Source organism: Poromitra crassiceps (genome assembly GCF_964638095.1).
Source record: "Poromitra crassiceps genome assembly, chromosome: 10".
NCBI classification, from domain to species: Eukaryota; Metazoa; Chordata; class Actinopteri; order Beryciformes; family Melamphaidae; genus Poromitra; species Poromitra crassiceps.
Window position 1 is genome coordinate 51,591,736 of NC_139631.1, and position 16,671 is coordinate 51,608,406.

At 47.2% G+C, this 16,671-nt stretch overlaps 1 protein-coding gene across 6 annotated transcripts in view; it reads right to left on the minus strand.

The window, feature by feature from the left end:
* The window catches only part of ncor2 (nuclear receptor corepressor 2), a gene marked incomplete at its 3' end in the record, with an annotated part of 154,468 nt that overhangs the window by 24,931 nt on the left and 112,866 nt on the right, over positions 1-16,671 (minus strand). For 4 of the 6 annotated variants that reach the window (XM_083644613.1, XM_083644616.1, XM_083644612.1 and 1 more), the window contains exons 22-27: positions 10,922-10,969; positions 9,884-10,045; positions 8,013-8,221; positions 6,779-6,929; positions 6,395-6,505; positions 5,991-6,097 (exon numbers count right to left, since the gene is read on the minus strand). In XM_083644613.1, the coding sequence (XP_083500739.1) occupies positions 5,991-6,097; positions 6,395-6,505; positions 6,779-6,929; positions 8,013-8,221; positions 9,884-10,045; positions 10,922-10,969 (788 nt within the window). The remainder of the gene's footprint in view (positions 1-5,990; positions 6,098-6,394; positions 6,506-6,778; positions 6,930-8,012; positions 8,222-9,883; positions 10,046-10,921; positions 10,970-16,671) is intronic. The other 2 variants (XM_083644615.1, XM_083644614.1) reach the window with 2 other exon arrangements.

Sequence of the window (16,671 nt, forward strand, 5' to 3'; positions counted from 1 at the left end):
TCTTTATTCAGTGGGCATAGGCTATGTTTGGGGTCTATGTTAGCATTATTAAAGCAGAAAGATATAGGAACTGTATAGCTAATATGCATACTTTAATATTTGTTTATTTATCGCAAGTGGTATCGTCATCGCTATATTGAACAATGTTATCGCACATCGCAGATTTTCCTCATATTGTGCAGGCCTAATATACACACGCAAATGCTGCATCAGGTATCAATGGATTAACAAAAAAAAGTGCCTTGCCTTGTTGTTGCTGCTGCTTTTTACACCCCCCAGCTCAAAACTAAACACCTCCCACAATAAGCGAGAGACACAACCACTTGCTAACAGCAGGTGACACGGACAGACAGCAGGTTGAGTCACATGACGTCGTGGTACTGTATGAGTCATATTTCCGCCCTGCTCGCTCGTGGTGTAACGTCGTCGTGTCCCAGATCACTTTTCCTGCCGTTGATTACAGCTGTGTGCAGAGAGAGAGAAGAAGAAGCACCGCTGAAGGTCAGGAGGCCACGAACGAGTGGGTGGCGGCTTCCGCTTACGGGATCGGATGGCCCTGACCACAGCTGGGCCTTATCACGGGTGCTCACACACACACGCACGCGCACGCGCACACACACACACACACACACACACACACACACACACACACACACACACACAGCAATCAATCCAGCTAGTAAGCCAACTAGACAAACAAACGAGGGCTGTGCCTCGACAACAGCACTGATTCTACATGACCTCAGTCACCTTTGCCTCGGTTATCTGAGAGGGGAACCACCTCTCCTGCAGGCCAGCTGGCTGTGGTGGTGTTGCAGCAGCGGGCAGCATGTCAGTGAGCAGGCTTAGCCAGCGTCCAGTCAACACGTCAATAAAGGAGGGAACACAGGCGGCACAGTGTGTACCTGTTGCCACGGCGACGGGGGGCTAGTCAGAGCTGGGGTTATGTCACAGCAGCAGCAGGGAGATCCTGCCGCCTGTACATGATCTACCCACGTCAGTAAGCATGATCTACCCACGTCAGTAAACATGATCTACCCACGTCAGTAAGTATGATCTACCCACGTCAGTAAGTATGATCTACCCACGTCAGTAAGTATGATCTACCCACGTCAGTAAACATGATCTACCCACGTCAGTAAGTATGATCTACCCACGTCAGTAAGCATGATCTACCCACGTCAGTAAGTATGATCTACCCACGTCAGTAAGTATGATCTACCCACGTCAGTAAACATGATCTACCCACGTCAGTAAACATGATCTACCCACGTCAGTAAGCATGATCTACCCACGTCAGTAAACATGATCTACCCACGTCAGTAAGTATGATCTACCCACGTCAGTAAGTATGATCTACCCACGTCAGTAAGTATGATCTACCCACGTCAGTAAACATGATCTACCCACGTCAGTAAGTATGATCTACCCACGTCAGTAAGCATGATCTACCCACGTCAGTAAGTATGATCTACCCACGTCAGTAAACATGATCTACCCACGTCAGTAAGCATGATCTACCCACGTCAGTAAGTATGATCTACCCACGTCAGTAAGTATGATCTACCCACGTCAGTAAACATGATCTACCCACGTCAGTAAGCATGATCTACCCACGTCAGTAAGTATGATCTACCCACGTCAGTAAGTATGATCTACCCACGTCAGTAAACATGATCTACCCACGTCAGTAAGCATGATCTACCCACGTCAGTAAACATGATCTACCCACGTCAGTAAACATGATCTACCCACGTCAGTAAGTATGATCTACCCACGTCAGTAAGTATGATCTACCCACGTCAGTAAACATGATCTACCCACGTCAGTAAGCATGATCTACCCACGTCAGTAAGTATGATCTACCCACGTCAGTAAGCATGATCTACCCACGTCAGTAAGCATGATCTACCCACGTCAGTAAGTATGATCTACCCACGTCAGTAAGCATGATCTACCCACGTCAGTAAGCATGATCTACCCACGTCAGTAAGCATGATCTACCCACGTCAGTAAGTATGATCTACCCACGTCAGTAAGCATGATCTACCCACGTCAGTAAGCATGATCTACCCACGTCAGTAAGTATGATCTACCCACGTCAGTAAGTATGATCTACCCACGTCAGTAAGTATGATCTACCCACGTCAGTAAACATGATCTACCCACGTCAGTAAGTATGATCTACCCACGTCAGTAAACATGATCTACCCACGTCAGTAAGTATGATCTACCCACGTCAGTAAGCATGATCTACCCACGTCAGTAAGCATGATCTACCCACGTCAGTAAGTATGATCTACCCACGTCAGTAAACATGATCTACCCATGTCAGTAAACATGATCTACCCACGTCAGTAAGAATGATCTACCCACGTCAGTAAGAATGATCTACCCACGTCAGTGAGTATGATCTACCCACGTCAGTAAGCATGATCTACCCACGTCAGTAAGCATGATCTACCCACGTCAGTAAGTATGATCTACCCACGTCAGTAAGAATGATCTACCCACGTCAGTAAACATGATCTACCCACGTCAGTAAGAATGATCTACCCACGTCAGTAAACATGATCTACCCACGTCAGTGAGTATGATCTACCCACGTCAGTAAGCATGATCTACCCACGTCAGTGAGTATGATCTACCCACGTCAGTAAGCATGATCTACCCATGTCAGTAAACATGATCTACCCACGTCAGTAAGAATGATCTACCCACGTCAGTAAACATGATCTACCCACGTCAGTGAGTATGATCTACCCACGTCAGTAAGCATGATCTACCCACGTCAGTAAGCATGATCTACCCATGTCAGTAAACATGATCTACCCACGTCAGTAAGAATGATCTACCCACGTCAGTAAACATGATCTACCCACGTCAGTGAGTATGATCTACCCACGTCAGTAAGCATGATCTACCCACGTCAGTAAGAATGATCTACCCACGTCAGTAAGCATGATCGGAGCGATCATGCTTACTGACGTGGGTAGCGATCATGCCGAGCTGCCATCAAGGCCATGCAGCGGCAGAACTGCATATGCGAGCCCGCGTAGCGGCCAAGCTGCAGGGTGGGTGAGGCCGCGCAGCGAACTAGCAAGCGGGTGAGCCCAGGGATCGAGCATACATAGCGCGCAAGATTTCTAGTTTCTAGTACTTCTGGAGCAATGTGTTTTTACAACCCCCCAATTTTTTAGAAAGGAAGCCATTTGAAGGTACAAATGTGAGACTTTAACTTTGAAATTCTCTAAAATGATACAGATCTATTGGGTCAAAATTGAATGACAGAGGTCGTAGCACCAATGAGGGAGTGGTTCGTTTTCAAAAGTCAACAGCGTGGCCTGCTCTCACGCTCTCAGTCACTATGCTGGTGGCTGGGGGGGCGGGTCGCGTGGGGGCTGGGTCCGCCTGGGCCGCAGCAATTGGCCCCTAGCACAACGACCTCACAAGGTTCCTCCTCAGCCAAGTCACTGGGGCAATCCATGCGGCGATCCATATGGTGGAAAGGTTTTCTTGCGTTCACTGGGGGTGAGGGGGTGCCGCTGTGTCCCGGCCTGGCCTTCCCTCCCACGCCATATGTGGGCGGGGGCCGGGTCGGGGGGCATCGGTGCTCTTCATCACTGGTCGAGGGCTGCCGGTTGGTTTAGAACAGCTTAGGTAGGCGATAGATTAGCTACAGCCTAAGGCTGACCTGTTAGTGTTCAGGCTAAAATCAGACTAGAGCAGGGTAGGATAGGCCAGATTAGGCTGTAGATTAGCTAGATACTATGTCCCAGTTAGCTCTGGTTAATGCTTAGAGTAGTCAGTTGTCTGATCTTCTCCCCCCCCCCTCTCTTTCCCCCTTTCCCCGCTTCTTCCCTTCTTCCCCCTTCTTGTTCTCCTCTCTTTCCATGCTCTTTCCTCCCCCGCATCCCACCGCCCCCCCCTCCCTTCTCCTGCTCTCTCCTCATTCTCCCCCCCCTCTGCTCCTTCTCCTCTTCTCCCCTATTTTCCTGAATCCCTGCCACTTCCTGCTCTCCCTTCTCTCACATTCCCCCTGCTCTCCTTCCCCTGCACCCTCCCACCTCTCCTTCTCTGCCTCTCTGTCCTCCCCCCTCTCTCACATTCCCCCTGCTCTCCTTCCCCTGCACCCTCCCACCTCTCCTTCTCTGTCCTCTCCTCCTCCACATTTCCCATTTTCCCCCCACCCTCGCCCTAATCCGGGCCCGTATCCTACTCCCTCCCTCCACCCTAGACCCTACCTCTACTCTCTGTCCTCCCCCCTCTCTCACATTCCCCCTGCTCTTCTTCCCCTGCTCTCCTTCCCCTGCACCTCTACTCTCTGTCCTCCCCCCTCTCTCACATTCCCCCTGCTCTCCTTCCTCTGCACCCTCCCACCTCTCCTTCTCTGTTCTCTCCTCCTCCACATTTCCCATTTTCTCCCCACCCTCGCCCTAATCCGGGCCCGTATCCTACTCCCTCCCTCCACCCTAGACCCTACCTCTACTCTACCTCCCCTGTACCCTTCCACCTCTCCTTCTCTGTTCTCTCCTCCTCTCTGTCCTCTCCCCTCTCCCACATTCCCACTGCTCTCCTTCCCCTGCGCCCTCCCACCTCTCCTTCTCTGTTCTCTCCTCCTCTCTGCCCTCCCCTCCCTCTCACATTCCCCCTGCTCTCCCTCCCCTGCACCCTCTCCTTCTCTGTTCTCTCCTCCTCCACATTTCCCATTTCTCCCCACCCTCGCCCTAATCCGGGCCCGTATCCTACTCCCTCCCCTCCCCCAACCCTAGACCCTACCCCTACCCTGGCTCTCCCTCCCCTGCACCCTCATCTCTCCTCCCCTGTTCTCTCCTCCTCCACATTTCCTATTTTCTCCCCACCTCCCCCCTCTCCTCCCTCCCTCCCTCCACCCTAGACCCTACCTCTACTCTACCTCCCCTGTACCCTTCCACCTCTCCTTCTCTGTTCTCTCCTCCTCTCTGTCCTCTCCCCTCTCTCACATTCCCACTGCTCTCCTTCCCCTGCGCCCTCCCACCTCTCCACTTTTCCTATTTTCTCCCCACCTCCCCCCTCTCCTCCCTCCTCCCTCTCCCTCCCTCCTCCACTCTCCTGCTTTCTTCAAATGTTCAAATGTTATCTTTATTCTGTATATTCTTGTTACTGTGTGTTAGCTAGAATCAGCTAGACATACTTTCTGTGAAGCCCTCTGAGACATGCTTGTGAATTAGGGCTATATAAATAAACTTGACTTGACTTGACTTAACAGAGTCAGGTTGGTGAGCATGCCTGATCGCTAAAGTCATTACTCATTGGTGGCCGCAGGATTTCAGAGGAACCAATCACTGGCCAGGAATCCAACAGCAGATTGGAGCTGGGAAGTGTTCCAGACCCAGAGAGAGAGCATGTAGTTACGTAGTGTATCAGCGTAAGAACTCTCATGGATCTGGCGTTGAGACTACACAGGCCTAGACTAGTCCTAGTTCCCCTGGTCTCATGGGTCTAGCGTTGAGACTTCACAGGCCTAGACTAGTCCTAGTTCCCCTGGTCTCATGGGTCTAGCGTTGAGACTACACAGGCCTAGACTAGTCCTAGTTCCCCTGGTCTCATGGGTCTAGCATTGAGACTACACAGGCCTAGACTAGTCCTAGTTCCCCTGGTCTCATGGGTCTAGCATTGAGACTACACAGGCCTAGACTAGTCCTAGTTCCCCTGGTCTCATGGGTCTAGCATTGAGACTACACAGGCCTAATCTAGTCCTAGTTCCCCTGGTCTCATGGGTCTGGCATTGAGACTACACAGACCTAGACTAGTCCTAGTTCCCCTGGTCTCATGGGTCTAGCATTGAGACTACACAGGCCTAGACTAGTCCTCGTTCCTCTGGTCTCATGGGTCTGGCGTTGAGACTACACAAGGCCTAGACTAGTCCTAGTTCCCCTGGTCTCATGGGTCTGGCGTTGAGACCACACAGACCTAGACTAGTCCTAGTTCCCCTGGTGCTCTAAGCTTACCTGAGTGATGGAGCCCCCTCGGTAGGAGGGGATTGAAGAGTCCTGGTGCACTCTGGTCCCTGGGATCCCCTTAGTGATGCTACCCCCCTGAACAGCTGGAATGGACCCTGTAAAGGAGAGAATAACAATAGGAGCGACTCAAAGCCCCTAACCGTTGCTCTACTGGCCTTATGCTCTACCCACTGAAATATACAGGACAAGGACCACAGCAGAAGCAGAGCACCAAAACACATGTTTATAAGGGAATCAAATAGGAGAGAAGAGGATTTGTCCATCAATGTCAGGGGTCAGAGAGCGGTATCTTGTCTAATATGTATGTTTATGCTTGTATATGTTAACGTGCTTTGGCAACATTGTATAAAGCCAATTGAATTGAATTGAGTGGTGTGTTAAGAGTGACCCACCACGTCCTGCAGGATTCTCATGAGCTGTTCCCTGGGTGGACAGGTTCTCAGCCTGGGAGGAGGAGCCACGAGGGGACAGCTGCTCCTGCTTGACCACGGGGTAAGGACCTCCTGCAGAGAGAGGGTCAGCCAGGGAGGGAAGGGAAGGGAAGGGAGGGACAGAGAGAGGATCAGGAAAAAAGACATGTCGGAAAACCTGAACTGAATTGATGGTTAAGCACAATTTTAATTTTACTTTTGAGGCATTTGGGCTTGAACACCATGATCACTAACATTACAACAACGGCTTCAACAAACAATCCAGTCTTTCTAAAATGATCATATCCATAAATATATATGTGTAACAGAAGTGATAGGCAGTGCTAGAAGTAGAGGGCAACTCACCAGCAAACCAAAGCTGGGAGTGCTCCAGCCACTCCAGACACTTGGACTCACCCACTTTCCTCTGATCCATCCACGACAAAGCCATGGGCGTGGGGGGCATCTTCCCATGGTCCAACCCATGAGCTGGGCTGTGCAACTGCACGGGGGTGCCCTGACGAACACAGCGTTTGGTTTGGTAAACACATGAGTCATAATGACAGCGTATCGTTTTGTTGTTGCCTGGAAATCGGTTTGTCAGGATTTCTCACTGCACGAAAAACCTCCTTTCCGGGACTTTGCACAACTGCAAAGACCTGCAAAGTGGATCTCTTTGCAGGTCTTTGTGGCACTTTGTGGCAAAGTGGGGGAAAGTACCACAAGTGGGGGAAAGTACCACAAGTGGGGGAAAGTACCACAAGTGGGGCAAAGTACCACATAGTGTCCGCATATTGAGTCCCTATGCGGTCATTTACTTGCCCGGAAAGCAGGTTTTTCATGCAGTGCGTTTCGATCAACAAATTCCACGACTTTTCCATCCATGGTACATATCCATGGATATGTACCATGTAATGGGTACATACCCATTACCTGACTATTCTAGTGGTGAAAAACAAAATCTTCAAATCCCCTGACGTCTCTAGGTTTTCTGTGAGTGTAGGAGCCCTGCTTTGTATCTGTGACTGTAGGAGCCCTGGTTTCTATCTGTGAGTGTAGGAGCCCTGCTTTGTATCTGTGAGTGTAGGAGCCCTGGTTTCTATCTGAGTGTAGGAGCCCTGGTTTCTATCTGTGAGTGTAGGAGCCCTGGTTTCTATCTGAGTGTAGGAGCCCTGGTTTCTATCTGTGAGTGTAGGAGCCCTGGTTTCTATCTGTGAGTGTAGGAGCCCTGGTTTCTATCTGTGAGTGTAGGAGCCCTGCTTTGTACCTGTGAGTGTAGGAGCCCTGGTTTCTATCTGTGAGTGTAGGAGCCCTGGTTTCTATCTGAGTGTAGGAGCCCTGGTTTCTATCTGTGAGTGTAGGAGCCCTGCTTTGTATCTGTGAGTGTAGGAGCCCTGGTTTCTATCTGTGAGTGTAGGAGCCCTGCTTTGTATCTGTGAGTGTAGGAGCCCTTGTTTCTATCTGTGAGTGTAGGAGCCCTGGTTTCTATCTGTGAGTGTAGGAGCCCTTGTTTCTATCTGTGAGTGTAGGAGCCCTGGTTTCTATCTGTGAGTGTAGGAGCCCTGGTTTCTATCTGTGAGTGTGTGCTGCTGTACTGCACCTGTGTGATGGAGCCCCCTGGCTTGGTGGAGGAGATGAGAGGCGGTGGCTCTGGCATATGGAGGGGTCTGACAGCTGCCAGCCTGCTGCTGTCCTGCTGCAGACCAGGGTGGGCAGCGTGGCCCCCTTGCTGCTGCAGACCAGGGTGGGCAGCGTGGCCACCTTGCTGCTGCAGACCAGGGTGGGCAGCGTGGCCACCTTGCTGGAACGCTGACAGGAAACAACGAGAGATAGATTAGTCTCTTACTTTAACCCATTGATACCTGATGCAGCGTTTGCGTGTATATCCCTCATTTGTGTGTGTATCCCTTTAAGACCGCAAACCGCGTCACGTCTTAAAGGGATACACACACAAATGCTGCATGGTATCAATGGGTTAACAATGTCTTGGCTTCACTTTCAGTTCAATCTGGCCAGAGGTTATTATGCCATAGAGAGGCTTTTATAGCCACTCAGAGAGTAATCATTAGGGGTGTGCTGATTAATCGTATAATCGATGCATCGCGATTACTGTAGTCACGTGATGATTAAAATCGATTCACAATGTTAGATTATCGATTTGCAAAAAATTGCATTTTTTTTTTTTTTTTGCTTTATTTGCAAAAAATACGGTATTTCGCTCGGAAAGCAGTTCCTTAACTGTCAAACGAGACCAAAGTACTGCAAACTGGAATCACTGAAGAAAGCATGCAGGGTGGCTGTAACGTGATGCGTGGACTTCAGTCACAACTGAAGATAATGGAGGTACATTTGTTTGTTTACTTTAATTAATGGATAGTGACAAATATACCTTGCTTAAAAAAAATCCTGTTTGGTGAAAAAGATGCATCGAAAATCGTGATTAATCGTAATCGTTTAATAATCGAATCGTAGCACCCTTAATCATAATCGAATCGAATTGAATCGTGAGGTGCCTAAGGTGGCACACCCCTAGTAATCATTGAGTTTAGATCAGGGGTGTCAGACTCATATTAGGTAGAGGGCCGGATTTGTTCAACTGAGACCTCATGGGGGCCGGATTTTTTTTTTTACTAAAATCAATTCGACTCATTTACCCATTTACTTCACAAAATAAATACTGCTCTTTCCATTTCTCTTGAAACTGCCTGAATTCCATGTCAACCTTTCTGTTTTTCGACAGCATCTTGTTGATTCCTTTGTTTTTTGGTAGGTAGCCGAATGCGCGATTCAATTTCAGGCAATCATGGCGGCTTTGTTTACACCTGATGACCTACTGACATACTTCCTTGTAGTGCAGGTTAATTAACTTATGAATGAACTCTTAGCTTGCTTATTAGCCACACGTAGTTCATGATAATGGGGTGCGAAATTTAATAATAATAATAATAATAATATATATATATTTTTTTATATTCCAAAACATCTCGCGGGCCGGATGAAACCTGCCCGCGGGCCGGATCGTATCTCTGACATCCCTGGTTTAGATTCTTCCATTAAAAAGTCAGTTGCAGTTTCAATTTACATTCTGAACTGAGTGATACTGAACTAACCCAAACTGTCCAATCTACACAACTAGAAAGACTAGTTTCTAGTTTCTACTAGGATCAATATTGGCTCTCTCAGACAGCCATTTCGACATGTGTCTCAAAGTGAAAACCAATTGAAGACTGAATTATTTATCTAGGCCTGCTTTACACTTGTGAAATAATTTAGGTTACTACAATAAGTAGGTCTACTTTTGATTTTGATCATTAGGCCTACTTTGATCAATTTCTGCCAAATTATGAACAATTCTGCGACTGTTTTAGAGTTGGTTCCATTTTTATTACCAAATTCCATGATTGCGTCCTTTTTTCTGCATTGCAAAAATGATAAGTCCCCATATGGGACAGTCCGGAGAAGGAGACTCACAGTTGTAATGCAACAGGTGCTGGTCGTGACTGGCCATCTTGGCCATGTCGCGGGGGGACAGGGGGTAGGGGGAGCGGCCCAGGTTGGCAGCCCTCTGCTCGTCCGGGCCCAGCGCCGCCTGCTTCTTGGATTCAGCGTGAGGAGAGAAAGCCCGGGACTTGTCTGCAAAGAGCAACACACAAACACGAGTCAGGGCCAAACGCACAGCACTCAACTAGACATCCACTGAACCACAAAGCTGTCCTTTAGGCCACTGCTAGCTCATCGCTGTCATCAACAATCACCAGAAAGCTGTCCTTTAGGCCACTGCTAGCTCATCGCTGTCATCAACATCACCATCATCCTCATCATCCATGAGCAAGGAGCACAGCCAGGCAGCTTCTGCACAATAGAGTGCCAGCCAACGTCCCGCCCTCTCTTCCAGGTTTGGCATAGGACCCAAGACATTTCATTCCCAATCATTTGTCCATGAAATAGATTGAATTGGTCAAACCAAGCGATTCAGCTATATTTAGAATCAGGAGAGACCAGATAACATTCCACTCGGACCAAAACGTAAAAAAAGAACGTAGGAAACCAAAGACCCCCCCCTCCGCTTAATTTTTTTATTTTATCATAATGAAATGTTATATGGTCTCTCCCGATTCTAAATATACAGCAGCTGAATCGCTTGTTTCGACCAAGTAAAACTCTTTTTAGAGGCATTTTATGAAATGTCTATGGAAAAATGAATGGGGAAGGAAATGGCTTAGGTCCTATGCCGAACCCGGAACAGGGCGTGACTTTGGCACTCTATCAGCCGCACCACTCCACAGCCAGGCTGGCATCACCATTGATGTTAAGAGAACACACACACACACACACACACACACACACACACACACACCAACCCACTGCTAATGTTTAGTGTCAAATACACGCAGTCAACCCCAGGCAGGGCAGGGCAGGGCAGCTGAGGAGGGGATGGTGTGGTAAAGGTGTTATAAGCAGTGAGTGGAGGAGGAGGGAGGTGAAGGGGAGGAAGGGGTGTGAACCTACGTAATCCCTGAAGGAGAGTCTGTAACCACCTCTCGTTGCCTTCCAGCTCTGCAGGGATACAAACACACCGCAGCTCATCACATCATCGCACAGTGTCTCACACACAGAAACACTTCACTACAACGACCACAGTGTGAGATAAGTACCTGCCTGCTGCCAGCCAAATGCTAGTAAATATTGACTGTAGCTCGTAAGGGTGTCTCTACTCTACCTGCCAATGTAGCAGGTAAACAGACGTATTTTATTAGATTTCTTTTTCTTTTCTGAGAATCTAAGTGATTGGGGAAAAACTGGGGTACCTTGGAGTTCACCTCCACTGTGGCCAGTGGCCATAAAAGTCACAGTCTTCCTCTGGACTAATAGCTATACAGTGACAGTAGTGCTATCATGTGCTCTCTGATGTTCACAGGCTGAAGCGTGCGGTTAGTGCACTGCATTAGACCACAGTAGGTTCCCTTCTGGGTCAATAGCAGCAATACCAGATCATTCATCAGTTCCCTCTCCACGAGTGTCCCAGAAACACCTGAATCCCCTAAACACCAGAGAACACAGGCTCAAGGTTAGAGCATGTGGCAAGAAGGACCAACTAAGTGAAACTAGATCAAACGCTACTAAAACTGCATCATGCAGTGCTTTCATTAACCTCCATTTTCTTTTTCTTTTACTCCATTCTTGTTGTTCCACTGCTAATCTTGTTTAATTTCTACAAGAGTGTCGAACCATTCGTGCTGCACACATGGTTCAAAGATACAAATAATCCAGCAGTTATGCACTGATACAACCAGCAGCACAGTGATACTAAGTAACTAGCATGTTAGGCACCGATACAACCTGCAGGACAGTGATACTAAGTAACTAGCATGTTATACACTGATACAACCTGCAGTACAGTGATACTAAGTAACTAGCATGTTATGCACTGATACAACCAGCAGCACAGTGATACTAAGTAACTAGCACGTTATGCACTGATAGAACCTGCAGGACAGTGATACTGAGTAACTAGCACGTTATGCACTGATACAACCTGCAGCACAGTGATACTAAGTAACTAGCATGTTATGCACTGATACAACCTGCAGCACAGTGATACTAAGTAACTAGCATGTTCGGCACCAATACAACCTGCAGGACAGTGATACTAAGTAACTAGCATGTTCGGCACCAATACAACCTGCAGGACAGTGATACTAAGTAACTAGCATGTTAGGCACCAATACAACCTGCAGCACAGTGATACTAAGTAACTAGCATGTTATGCACTGATACAACCTGCAGCACAGTGATACTAAGTAACTAGCATGTTATGCACTGATACAACCTGCAGCACAGTGATATTAAGTAACTAGCATGTTATGCACTGATACAACCTGCAGCACAGTGATATTAAGTAACTACCATGTTATGCACTGATACAACCTGCAGGACAGTGATACTAAGTAACTAGCATGTTATGCACTGATACAACCTGCAGGACAGTGATACTAAGTAACTAGCATGTTCGGCACCAATACAACCTGCAGGACAGTGATACTAAGTAACTAGCATGTTAGGCACCAATACAACCTGCAGCACAGTGATACTAAGTAACTAGCATGTTATGCACTGATACAACCTGCAGCACAGTGATACTAAGTAACTAGCATGTTATGCACTGATACAACCTGCAGCACAGTGATATTAAGTAACTAGCATGTTATGCACTGATACAACCTGCAGCACAGTGATATTAAGTAACTACCATGTTATGCACTGATACAACCTGCAGGACAGTGATACTAAGTAACTAGCATGTTATGCACTGATACAACCTGCAGGACAGTGATACGAAGTAACTAGCATGTTATGCACTGATACAACCTGCAGCACAGTGATACTAAGTAACTAGCATGTTCGGCACCAATACAACCTGCAGCAGTGATACTAAGTAACTAGCATGTTATGCACTGATACAACCTGCAGCACAGTGATATTAAGTAACTAGCATGTTATGCACTGATACAACCTGCAGCACAGTGATATTAAGTAACTAGCATGTTATGCACTGATACAACCTGCAGGACAGTGATACTAAGTAACTAGCATGTTATGCACTGATACAACCTGCAGGACAGTGATACTAAGTAACTAGCATGTTATGCACTGATACAACCTGCAGCTCAGTGATACTAAGTAACTAGCATGTTATGCACTGATACAACCTGCAGCTCAGTGATACTAAGTAACTAGCACGTTTTTGAAATTGGAGGTTCACTGCCAGAGATATCAACCGAAATCCACTCTGTGTGGAGGGGCGGGTGCGGGAACCCGAAATCCTACATTTCCCACAATGCACTGGGCTCGCGTGGCCTTCGTTTCCACGCCCACCCCTCAGGCATTTGGCCGATATCAAACTCCAGTAGGTGGCGGTAATGCACATATATGCTTGCCAACCGCCATAAAAGTCGAAGAAGAAGAAGGGTCGACATAAAAAGATTTAGTAGAAGAAAAAAAAAAAAAAAAATTGCCTCCAAATTGCACCAAATTTAAACGGTAGTATATATGTCGGGAGATGTCTTCATAAAAAAAAATTCATGCATTTTAAGGCATTTTCGTAGGAGTTACGCGCATCTGATGTTGTAACTATTTTATGTAAAAATGTGTAAAAACGGGTACATTGCTCAGCGTTGATTTCGTTACTTCAACGCACCTACTACTAGATGTAAAATTTGACAAGCTTTCCAATGCCGCCAGTCCCGTGTCTGTCCGTGCTTCCGTTCCCGAGAAAATCGTCTCTTTGCAAGGAGCTATGGAAAGCTAACCTAGCTACAGCAGGCTAGGTGGTGGAAAAAGATGGCTGCCTTTTGTTTTTGTTCAAGACCTCTGGAGGGGCGTGGAGGACCTCTAGAGGCGGGACCATGGCTCACATTGTAGTTCATAGGTCCTCGACTTCCGCAAGGCGGACTTGGGCCAGATGACGCGAAACGCGTCGGCTGGCCCAAAAAATATGTGAGAGATGCTTGATATCTCTGGCAGTGAACCTCCAATTTCAAAAATTTCAACGGATTCGAAAACCTTAGGGGCGTGAGATTTAATATATATTCATATTCCCCACAGTAAAGCCATCCTTTAAGTAACTACCATGTTATGCACCAATACAACCTGCAGCACAGTGATACTAAGTAACTAGCATGTTATGCACTGATACAACCTGCAGCACAGTGATATTAAGTAACTACCATGTTATGCACTGATACAACCTGCAGCACAGTGATACTAAGTAACTAGCACGTTATGCACTGATACAACCTGCAGTACAGTGATACTAAGTAACTAGCATGTTATGCACCGATACAACCTGCAGCACAGTGATACTAAGTAACTCGCATGTAAGGCACCGATACAACCTGCAGCACAGTGATACTAAGTAACTAGCATGTTATGTACTGATACAACCTGCAGGACAGTGATACTAAGTAACTAGCATGTTATGCACTGATACAACCTGCACCTCAGTGATACTAAGTAACTAGCATGTTATGCACTCATACTACCTGCAGCACAGTGATACTAAGTAACTAGCATGTTATGCACTGATACAACCTGCAGCTCAGTGATACTAAGTAACTAGCATGTTATGCACTGATACAACCTGCAGGACAGTGATACTAAGTAACTAGCATGTTATGCACTGATACAACCTGCAGCACAGTGATACTAAGTAACTAGCATGTTACGCACTGATACAACCTGCAGCTCAGTGATACTAAGTAACTAGCATGTTATGTACTGATACAACCTGCAGCACAGTGATACTAAGTAACTAGCACGTTATGCACTGATACAACCTGCAGCACAGTGATACTAAGTAACTAGCATGTTATGTACTGATACAACCTGCAGCACAGTGATACTAAGTAACTAGCAAGTTATGCACTGATACAACCTGCAGCACAGTGATACTAAGTAACTAGCATGTTACGCACTGATACAACCTGCAGCTCAGTGATACTAAGTAACTAGCATGTTATGCACTGATACAACCTGCAGCTCAGTGATACTAAGTAACTAGCATGTTATGCACTGATACAACCTGCAGCTCAGTGATACTAAGTAACTAGCATGTTATGCACTGATACAACCTGCAGCTCAGTGATACTAAGTAACTAGCATGTTATGCACTGATACAACCTGCAGCTCAGTGATACTAAGTAACTAGCACATGCTGCTCTGATACAACCTGCAGAACACTGTGATACTAAGTAACTAGCACATGCTGCTCTGATACAACCTGCAGAACACTGTGATACTAAGTAACTAGCACATGCTGCTCTGATACAACCTGCAGAACACTGTGATACTAAGTAACTAGCACATGCTGCTCTGATACAACCTGCAGCACAGTGTGATACTAAGTAACTAGCACATGCTGCTCTGATACAACCTGCAGCACAGTGATACTAAGTAACTAGCACATGCTGCTCTGATACAACCTGCAGCACACTGTGATACTAAGTAACTAGCACATGCTGCTCTGATACAACCTGCAGCACAGTGATACTAAGTAACTAGCACATGCTGCTCTGATACAACCTGCAGCACAGTGATACTAAGTAACTAGCACATGCTGCTCTGATACAACCTGCAGCACAGTGATACTAAGTAACTAGCACATTCTGCTCTGATACAACCTGCAGCACACTGTGATACTAAGTAACTAGCACATTCTGCTCTGATACAACCTGCAGAACACTGTGATACTAAGTAACTAGTACATGCTGCTCTGATACAACCTGCAGAACACTGTGATACTAAGTAACTAGCACATGCTGCTCTGATACAACCTGCAGCACACTGTGATACTAAGTAACTAGCACATGCTGCTCTGATACAACCTGCAGCACAGTGATACTAAGTAACTAGCACATGCTGCTCTGATACAACCTGCAGCACACTGTGATACTAAGTAACTAGCACATGCTGCTCTGATACAACCTGCAGAACACAGTGATTCTAGGGATCATGCAGAGAGAAAACGATGGCGTTGGGAGAACAGGTAAAGGAGTGGCTGGTGAGGGAAGAGAGGGGTGGAGTCAGAAGAGGGAGATTAATTATGTGTTCGAGTTGCACTGGGAGCTCGGAAATTCCCAGGTCAAAGGTCGGGAACGCCCCTGTGACGTCGCAGTAGTGAAAGTTGTAGTAAATACTGTTTATTAGCACTTCTGTGTTATTTGCGTCTCATTAATAATCTAACGTCCATCTGTGCCTGTGGATATGTTGGTATGTGCAAAATACGACGTAATGCATTGTTATCAACTGTTATTGCTAGCCTGGCTAGTAGAGCTAACCGTGGCTGGTTTTCCCACTGTTTTACTGGAACGCGGTCAACTCGGGTGTGACGTCACTCAACTGGGATATCCCTAGTTCCCAGTGCAACTGGAATGCGGCATAACACCCTTTCCACACACACTGAATAGTGGGAGGGGCTGGTAAGTGTGTCATTCTGGCAGCTAACCAACCATTGTTTGGAGGTCCTGCAGTCTACAAACTAGTTGGCTGGTGAAGTACGCTAGGATTGGCCAGCCACTGTGCCCTGCAGGCTATAAAGCTAGCAGTGTGGCCTGATGGGGGCATGGCCTGCAGGCTATAAAGCTAGCTGTGTGGCCTGATGGGGGCGTGGCCTGCAGGCTATAAAGCTAGCTGTGTGCCCTGATGGGGGCGTGGCCTGCAGACTATAAAGCTAGCTGTGTGCCCTGATGGGGGCGTGGCCT